The sequence below is a fragment of the Pelobates fuscus genome, chromosome 1 (genome assembly GCF_036172605.1).
Source record: "Pelobates fuscus isolate aPelFus1 chromosome 1, aPelFus1.pri, whole genome shotgun sequence".
NCBI lineage: Eukaryota > Metazoa > Chordata > Amphibia > Anura > Pelobatidae > Pelobates > Pelobates fuscus.
In genome coordinates this window covers 282,794,660-282,804,752 of record NC_086317.1, presented here as the reverse complement: position 1 = coordinate 282,804,752, position 10,093 = coordinate 282,794,660, and the positions used below count along the sequence as shown (strand labels likewise).

Genomic DNA, 10,093 nt, shown 5'->3' with positions numbered 1-10,093 from the left:
GGGTGAAAAAATGCGTGTATTACACCTTTATCAAACTAATTAATTCTACAAAACATCCTGTCTTTTAGAAGTAGTGCAGCATAAGGACAGAATTCACTCATATGTATTAATGAAATGCCTCAATATTCATGTACATTTAAATGCCTCTCTTGAGCATCTCAAGCATTTAGAATCTACACATTATAAATACAAACCTAATTAATTTATTATCCAGTTCTAGCAAACCAGAAATTGAATTAGTATTGTGGACCCCTCTCTGACACAGTATCCAGATGTATCTAGATAAGTACCATGATGAAAATAAAATTAGAAAAAGGCATCAAACAGGGTTTTTACAAAGAACAATTTGATGGCAAAAGTGAGGCAATAACTATGGAATGTTCCTGCTGATTGATCCACTTTTACAACGGTGCCCCAGAATTGTTCTTATAAACAACCCCAATATCTTTATTGTCTTTGGAAAGTAAGTCTTTAAGCCAAAAGGTAAAAAAAAATCCACAGCTAAAAGATTTTAAAGGGATTTTCAAATTGGAGATTATTTTCCCACTAAAGCCACTAGAAAGAATTAGCATTTATTAAAAGCGAAATAAAGGATAAAAAAACATGGAGAGAACGCCCCCTCCCAAAACAAACTAAACAAGGCAAAAATACAAAATTAATAATTAAAACGCCACTAATGTTCAGACAGAATGCAGTAAAGGCAGGGCCCACCTCAATTCTACAAAATCTTTCATTCGGAATTCACAAATTGATGATCTGCTTGTGACCATGGTTCCCTTCACACAAATAGGAAAAAAAACAAAAACAAAAAAAGCCAAGGAAACCAAATGGTGTTGAGTTCAAGCAATGCTCTCAAAGCGTTGATCTTCTGGCAACATGGCTGACTGCATGGGAACGTTAAAAAAATTAAGTGCAGCATCATAATGTGCGTGAGGCCACTGGAGAGCCACCCGCTTAGGTAAGTCAGTTTTAGAAAAGGAGCTGTAAAATAAATAAAAAGGATAATAAAAAAAAATTCACACAATCTTTTTAATGCTGTGACGTTTGAAGCTGCCAGCACTTCTCTGCTTTTGCACTTGGCTTGCTGAACCGTGACGCGTTCTACCACTGTTTGAGTGCCCGGTTGTGGGAGACAATTCCACATTTTCCTTGTCAATACCTGGGATGAAAACCAAAATAAGAGAAAAGTAGGTTATTGGTCAAGCCTTTGTCCCATTTTAAATATGAAACAAATACTTTTAATAAAAAAGAAAAAAAACAGACTTTCCCAGAAACCATCAGAGAGCAGATAGAGGCTGAACTCCACCTAGGACCTTAGTTAACTAATGACAACAATAAGTTGACTAAAAATCTTTTAATATTTTATTAGACTGTATTTCCTGAATAAAATATGCTTCCTGAATAAAATTCCACTGTTTTTATTTTACTTCTACTGCATTGGCGCATGCCTATTTAAAAAATTCTTGAGGTAAGGCACTTGGGCACTTGGGTTTTAACAATGATTTCACATTGTTAAAGGAACAATATAAGCACCAAATCAACTTTAGCTTGAGTGTTTTAATATATAGGGCACATCCCTGCAGTCTAAAAGCTCTATTTTCTACCATTTAGGAGTTAAATCACTATGTTTATGCAACCATAGCCACACCTCCCAGCATGTGATTTATAACTAAATAAAACTTCTAAAGCATACACCCTTTGCTGTCAGATCTGATTGAAAATAAAACACTTTCTAATGTAGTTTGAGTGAGTCACAGTCAGGGAAGGTGTGCCTTGGGTTGCATAGACAGAAACAAAAATGATTTAACTCTTAAAAAAATTGGCAGAGAATTTTGCAGTGGGACTGCAGGAGCATGATCTACACACCAAAACGGCTTCTAGTTGAAGTTATTTTGGTGCTTATAGTATCACTTTACATATAAGGCAGAAAAACATAAAATAATGGTCCTGGACTTTAAATCAATATCTTCAACTATATATGGTGGAGACAGGTTAATATACGGATTGAGAGCAGCTAACCAACAAAAACAAACCACATGATAAACACATAAAGCACTATGAATAAATTCTGATTAAATCTATTTATACATTTTTTTGGTGTGGAAACCCCCATCCCTCCCCCTCATCAAATAGAAGAAAAAAAAGGGAAAGTAAAAATTGTGGTTTTAGAAAGGCTTTAAGACAAAATGTGAGGGATTCCACCTCCATGTTTCTATTATATGCTAGCCTAAATTACATTACATGAAGCAGTTTTATATTGGAAGTTTTCTTGAAGATACAGTATGAATAGATTCACTGTTTTCTGGCTTTTTCGCACCTTAAACCAGGGCAGGGCTAAAGCCTTTCTTTTTCTGGCTGTAACTGCAAACTATTTGTGTATTACATTTTCTGCTTGTTGTGTCAGATGCAAACTCATTTACGCTCCCTTGTTGAGGCAAGGATAATTCGAGGGTCACAGACACCTGGGTGTAGTTTAATTGAGATTACCTATCCACATCTTGCTCCCCGCCTTTATACATCTGCTCCTTTTATATGCCCCACCTTTAACCCCTTAAGGACACATGACATGTGTGACATGTCATGATTACCTTTTATTCCAGAAGTTTGGTCCTTAAGGGGTTAAAGGGTCTCATAGGATACATAGTTCTGAAAACGCTAGGGAAATGTGGTCCCTAGGAATGATGATTAAAGGATCACTTTAGGGTCAAGGACACAAACATGTATTCCTGACCCTATATAGTGTTAAAACCACCATCTTGCCCCCCTGGACCTCTCATGCCTCCATAATTATAGCAAAATCTTACTGTATTCAAGCCAGAAGCTGTAGATCTGCATGCTGTTTGCCTCAAAAACAAATACAAAATAAGCAGTCTGCTGACATCATCAGAAATGATAACCTGATCCAATCACAGTGCTTCCCCCTAGGATTGGCTGAGACTGACAAAGAGGCAGATATGGGGCAGAGCCAGCATGATTCAAACACAGCCCTGGCCAATCAGCATCTCCCCATAGAGATGCATTGAATCAATTAATCTCTATGAGGAAAGTTCAGTGTCTGCATGCAGAGGGAGGAGACACTGAATGTTTGGATGCATTTTAGGCAGCCATGACCCAGGAAGGATCTCTAACAACCATCCGAGGAGTGGCCTGTGAAGTTATCACAAGGTTGTAATGTAAACACTGCATTTTCTCTGAAAAGACAGTGTTTACAGCAAAAAGCCAGAACAAATTCAATAAGCTGTAGTTGTTCTGGTCACTATAGTGTCCCTTTAATCATAACTCTGCAGATGTTGGTGCAATGCACTTCCCATTTCCAATATCCAATATCCTAAACCAGCCTGATGATGCAGAATTATGTGTATTTTGTGCATGTGCACAAATACAGTGTGTGTATCCGGGTCTGTATATAACTTGCTCAAATGAGTCGCTGCATAATTTATGTATGAATAGATGGTGGGTAGGTGAATTTGCCTCCAATGACAAATATATATATAGGTTTGCTGGGTGCAAGGAGCTGGTAGGTGGGTGCATGTAAAAAGAGTTTAACAATAGGTATGATTTGGCATGGAGAGTGAGTATGCCTATGGGTACTATGTATCCAAAGAAAAAAACATTTGCAGCATGGGCCTTGCGAAGCAGTTGAGTGCCTGAACCCCTTTTCTTTTGTTTGGATATTGTTATTATGGGGGGAAGGCATAACCCAGTGCTTGCAGCGCAACATCCACTTTTCTATTACTTTGATTTAAGGAATTGTCCTAATGAAGTGCAGTCTCCCCAATTGGAATTTTGTATGGATAGGTATGTGACTGGGTGGATGAGTTGGTAACTACAGGGAGTGCAGAATTATTAGGCAAATTAGTATTTTGACCACATCATCCTCTTTATGCATGTTGTCTACCTCCAAGCTGTATAGGCTCGAAAGCCTACTACCAATTAAGCATATTAGGTGATGTGCACCTCTGTAATGAGAAGGGGTGTGGTCTAATGACATCAACACCCTATATCAGGTGTGCATAATTATTAGGCAAATTCCTTTCCTTTGGCAAAATGGGCCAAAAGAAGGACTTGACAGGCTCAGAAAAGTAAAAAATAGTGAGATATCTTGCAGAGGGATGCAGCACTCTTAAAATAGCAAAGCTTCTGAAGCGTGATCATCGAACAATCAAGCGTTTCATTCAAAATAGTCAACAGGGTCGCAAGAAGCGTGTGGAAAAACCAAGGCGCAAAATAACTGCCCATGAACTGAGAAAAGTCAAGCGTGCAGCTGCCAAGATGCCACTTGCCACCAGTTTGGCCATATTTCAGAGCTGCAACATCACTGGAGTGCCCAAAAGCACAAGGTGTGCAATACTCAGAGACATGGCCAAGGTAAGAAAGGCTGAAAGACGACCACCACTGAACAAGACACACAAGCTGAAACGTCAAGACTGGGCCAAGAAATATCTCAAGACTGATTTTTCTAAGGTTTTATGGACTGATGAAATGAGAGTGAGTCTTGATGGGCCAGATGGATGGGCCCGTGGCTGGATTGGTAAAGGGCAGAGAGCTCCAGTCCGACTCAGACGCCAGCAAGGTGGAGGTGGAGTACTGGTTTGGGCTGGTATCATCAAAGATGAGCTTGTGGGGCCTTTTCGGGTTGAGGATGGAGTCAAGCTCAACTCCCAGTCCTACTGCCAGTTTCTGGAAGACACCTTCTTCAAGCAGTGGTACAGGAAGAAGTCTGCATCCTTCAAGAAAAACATGATTTTCATGCAGGACAATGCTCCATCACACGCGTCCAAGTACTCCACAGCGTGGCTGGCAAGAAAGGGTATAAAAGAAGAAAATCTAATGACATGGCCTCCTTGTTCACCTGATCTGAACCCCATTGAGAACCTGTGGTCCATCATCAAATGTGAGATTTACAAGGAGGGAAAACAGTACACCTCTCTGAACAGTGTCTGGGAGGCTGTGGTTGCTTCTGCACGCAATGTTGATGGTGAACAGATCAAAATACTGACAGAATCCATGGATGGCAGGCTTTTGAGTGTCCTTGCAAAGAAAGGTGGCTATATTGGTCACTGATTTGTTTTTGTTATGTTTTTGAATGTCAGAAATGTATATTTGTGAATGTTGAGATGTTATATTGGTTTCACTGGTAAAAATAAATAATTGAAATGGGTATAAATTTGTTTTTTGTTAAGTTGCCTAATAATTATGCACAGTAATAGTCACCTGCACACACAGATATCCCCCTAAAATAGCTAAAACTAAAAACAAACTAAAAACTACTTCCAAAAATATTCAGCTTTGATATTAATGAGTTTTTAGGGTTCATTGAGAACATGGTTGTTGTTCAATAATAAAATTAATCCTCAAAAATACAACTTGCCTAATAATTCTGCACTCCCTGTATATGTACTTTAGTGGATAGGGTGAACATGACTATAAAGTGGTATGTGACATGGTTTGTGGTTGGGTGACAATATGCAAGACAAGTCAATGTAAATAAATGGGGCTAGTGAAAGAGAAAGGGTGAGTTAACGGCCATGAATGCTGTTAACAAGCTAGTTATGTGGGCAGTTGTAGAGAATCCACATGAGTATCAGACTGGGTCAGTCTGTTTTCAAAGGTGAGGTATGCAGATGCACAAGACTACTTGCACCTCATTGTCTCACTCCTGAATTAAACTGTGTACATTGGGAAATATACATGACAAATGTCTAGCAAGCACTGTACTGGATTTTATACTGTCCCTTGACATAATGTTTATCAGTTGCAAAAAGATGTGATATTTTCCCACTGATTTTTCTAGCTTGCACACTTTCTTCATCCAAGGTAATTAATACTAAACATTATTTTCTTAAGATGTTTGCACAGCCTCTTTTTTTTAATCACAAGTTTAAACAGTTTGGAATATTTAAGTTTGCATGTTGGAGCACATTATAATTTGAATCTCTGGCCCCAGACATAAAAATAAAATAAAAAAAGGGTGCATTGCCAATTTAAAGGGACACTATAGTCACCAGAACAACTATAGCTTAATTTAGTGATGATCTCAGCCAAGGAAGGGCACTGGGGGTGGAGCCAGTGCCGGCGGACCCTCACTGCGCTGAAAAAAAAAAAAAAAGTGAGTTTTCTAGTTATTTAGGGGCTAAGATCAGGCAAGGGGGGCTAGCATGGTTTTAACACTAAAGTGTCAATAATATAATTGTGTGTTCCACAAAATTGCAGTGTTCAATATAAATAGATTTAATGTATAAATTCAAAAATAAATCAAGAATTTAAATTGATTTTTTTCTTTTAAAATGCATATAAGATACTACTATGCACAGTGTACTTTGCTTAGAAATAGCAAGGTAATCAATCTGGTGGAGTTGATGAAGTAACCGAAGACAAAGGAAAGTTTTTTTGTTTTTTTTTACAGTAAGAATAATAAGGATGTGTAATTCTCTGCCTGAAGAAGTGGTTTTATCAGAATCTGTACAGATGTTTAAAAAGCAACTAGATGCATACAAAAAACAGAATATTTAATAATATAATGTTTCAACCTTAAGGTAATAGCTTCTTGATCTAGTTTGTTGCAAAATTGGAAGTGCTTCAAACTGGGGTTTAATTGGTGATACATTTAAATACTGCCACAAAAAAAAAATCATTAACATTGTAGGCACCATAACAACATCAACGGATTGAAGTGGTTATGATGCTTAGAGTCCGACATCACTGCGAAAAAGAATTACTGTTTAGCAGCCTGCAGACTAGTCCTCAATGATAAAATGGCAGAGTTGAGTTATGCTAAGCTTCAAACCATTTCAGGCCTAGGGGGGAAGTGATCGGCTGAAAGCCCCAGCAAAGCACGCTCAGAAAATCACTGGCATGAATTGCTATGGAATTAAGCAGAAGCATAGCTCCACCTTACAACAATTAGAAGTTAAGCTGCATGGAGACTAGCATATCTGCCCAACAGTGACAAAACCTCTTAGCAGTGATGTGGTGCCCACAGTCTACAGGCAGCTTAAACACTTCAATATGCTTACGTTGTTATGGTGCCCAAAGTGTTTCTTTAAAAGGTTATATATGCACTATATAAGTATGCATGATTTCTCAAGCACACTAGCAGTGCAACTAAGCCAACCCATACAGTGCCATGTGTGCATGGCACTATGGAAGAAATGCCTATGCAGCATTTCTCTGCAGATGCACAAGCATGCATGTGGCTTTGATGATGCCTGGACAAGACGGGTTCCTGAAATGAATATGTTGAAATAATATGAATTATGACAATTCCAGAATAAGACTGAGCTTTTTCATTTAAACTATAATAACAAAGGCCAAAAGCATTTAATGCTTTTGCCAGGCAGGAAAGCAAGGGCAGTTCCAGAAAACTAGTGGATGATCTTTGAACATTTTATAATCATCAGCACATAAACTATCTGCTTTGTCAAGTTGACTAAAATGCTTCTTGGTAGTTTTTTCCTTATGCTTCAATTTCACAAAATAAATACTATTTTTTATGTCAATTAATTTCGAGGTACAAAATATGTATTTTTCATTTTAAAAGTAATGTTCTCTGTAATGCGGATTTGCATTAAGTAGAGCAGTGCTCCTCAACCCGCTTCTCAAGGTACACCTAAAAGTTTAGGATTTAGGAATTACTCGGGTGTGCCTAAGGTATTTAAAAAAAAAAAAAAAAAAAAAATGTCTAAGTCTAAGGTATATATAGATATTTTTAAACACCTTAGACACAACCTGGTAATCCCTAAATCCCGACTGTTAGGTGTGCGTAAAGAAAAGAGTAGAGGAGCACTCAAGTAGGGGACCAGTTACTTGCCAATGTGCCATTCATCTCTCACTTATTTGTTCCTAATCAAAAGAAAAAATCTCATGCACTTAATGTCATAACTTCAAGCAGATTTAATGGATATGGCAATGTTTCGTCCTGTACCCAGGTCTTTATTTGTTCCTTATGTCACTCATAAAAATGATGAAAATCAAATGCTTCAAAGGATCCCACAAAACATATTGTTTTGATGCAACTTACTATAGCTTGTGGTAACAGGCTTTTAACCCCTTAAGGACACATGACATGTGTGACACGTCATGATTCCCTTTTATTGCAGAAGCTTGGTCCTTAAGGGGTTAAGGACACCATTAAGGTGTGTAGGTTATTCCCAGTTAACATTTTCTCTCAAGGGCATGGTAGGATAGCGTTTCTGAACACAGACCGCACCAAACCGTTCTATCTTCAAAACAATATGAGAAACAATGTAATTACCGCGGAGTGCTGTTCTAGAAATGGACATCACTTAACATATTTGCACCATGCATTCCATTCTATGATAGAATGTGTAATGATGAAAAGACCCTCAAATCCTTCAAACACACTCCACAATTCCATGATCTAAAACAAACCAGTAACGTATGTGCGCATCAACCTAGCTGCTCACCAGTCCTAGGTGTATAGAAAGACCACTTTAAACTTTTTAGGAGAAGGGGAACAAGCTGTCACTTTACCAGAACTAACTCAAAGCATGAAATATGACCCCTTGCTTCATGCATTGAGTTAGCTTAGTTTGGAGTGTTTGAGTGATGTATCCCCCCCATCACTGGGATTTCTATCCAGAGATATAGTTTTAGATATACATTTTATAATCTAGCACAAGATTTTATGTTGTATGTGTCTATGTTGTTAGACACCTGTTTTCTAGGTAGTGTAATAAAAAACCTCATTTATTTTGTGTGTGTTCCAAACAACAATTTATATTAGTTTCTATTTTATGGTTTTATTGCCTACTGTGAGCACTTTTATACATCATAGCTTTCAGTATTTTAGAACAGTAATTTAATAAGTAATCACATAATATGACAGAGCAAAGCAATCTTTACAGTCTGACCTGTTATTTTGGTAGTCGTATCTAATCCTATTGGCACTGATCAAAATCCTCTAAATCTTTAGACATGAACTATAAAAAAAAACAATTAAGTCCTGAACATGCTGAAAGCACATGCAATGATCTTAACTTTTATAAAATATCTTATATAGCACACTTAATACAATAAATGCAAGATGCCACATTGCATCATACCCTTCACAAGATTACAAATGAAAAGCAACTGTAGTTGACATATCAGTGGAGACTATATAAACCAAAATTCCAATCTGAGCACTCCCAGCAATGGAGAGGGAAATCTTGCTTAAAATCATGTTGTCATACTGTTATAAGGTCCTAAACTGGAAAAGATTATGAATAAGTAACAAGAAAACAGAGAGGTGCTTATTATTAAAGTGTTCGTGTAATACAAAGAAAATCATTGCTAAGAACAGAATAGTTCTTTCTCGTTAACAATTAATGATAATATCTAAGCTATCAATGGAAATAAAAACTGTTATTTTATATAGAATAACAAGGCAAAGGTCTTAAAAAGGAACATTCCATTAGACTTTGTGGTAACGGCTTTGCTTTTAAAACTTTACCCCACAATTGTATATTACACATTCTATTTATAATATTGCTCACAGTCTAACATATGAAACAGAAAAAATTCCATGAAAAATAAACATAAAAAAAATATATACAAATGTATAGATTTCTTTTTACTGACTGATTGATCATTTGTTTGCTGTGGAGAGGCTTAGAAAAAATCCTGGTGCCAATAAATGTTGAAGCGGGCCCAGAGAATTTTATATGGTACTCTATGAATACAGTTTTCCCTTGCTCCTAATTAAAAAACAAACAAAAAAGAATAAAACCGCACACACCGAAATATAGTGCTTAAAGCGGCTTAGTCATGCTGAACTTACCTTTCTTTAATCGATTCCTCTTCTCTCTTTCTGTCAGGATCTGTTCTTCATTTCTTCCTGTATGCTCTAGTTTTCTTTAAAACATAAGACAAAGTAGGGACTACTTTGTTTTATGGAGGTTGCCTACGTCTCACCAGCTATGACCAGCGGAGGAGCAAAGTGTGCTTCATTTCCTGGTCAGAGCGATTTCCCACAATTCTCACCATGGGTGGGGAGGACAATAGGCACAGGTGGACACTAGGGGCTTTTTTGTTGTTGCTTTTTTTGTTTTACAACAGTGAGCAGCCACAGACATGCTCCCTACTCGCAATA

The 10,093-nt window shown here is 37.4% G+C and overlaps 1 protein-coding gene across 4 annotated transcripts in view; it reads right to left on the bottom strand.

Moving 5' to 3' along the window:
- Positions 1 to 619: 619 nt before the first annotated feature.
- NF1 (neurofibromin 1) overlaps positions 620 to 10,093 on the bottom strand; it is a 255,663-nt gene continuing 246,189 nt past the window's right edge. For all 4 annotated transcript variants that reach the window (XM_063457447.1, XM_063457448.1, XM_063457449.1 and 1 more), the window contains one exon: positions 620 to 1,159. In XM_063457447.1, coding sequence (XP_063313517.1) covers positions 1,017 to 1,159 — 143 coding nt within the window. In that variant the 3' untranslated portion in view covers positions 620 to 1,016. The remainder of the gene's footprint in view (positions 1,160 to 10,093) is intronic.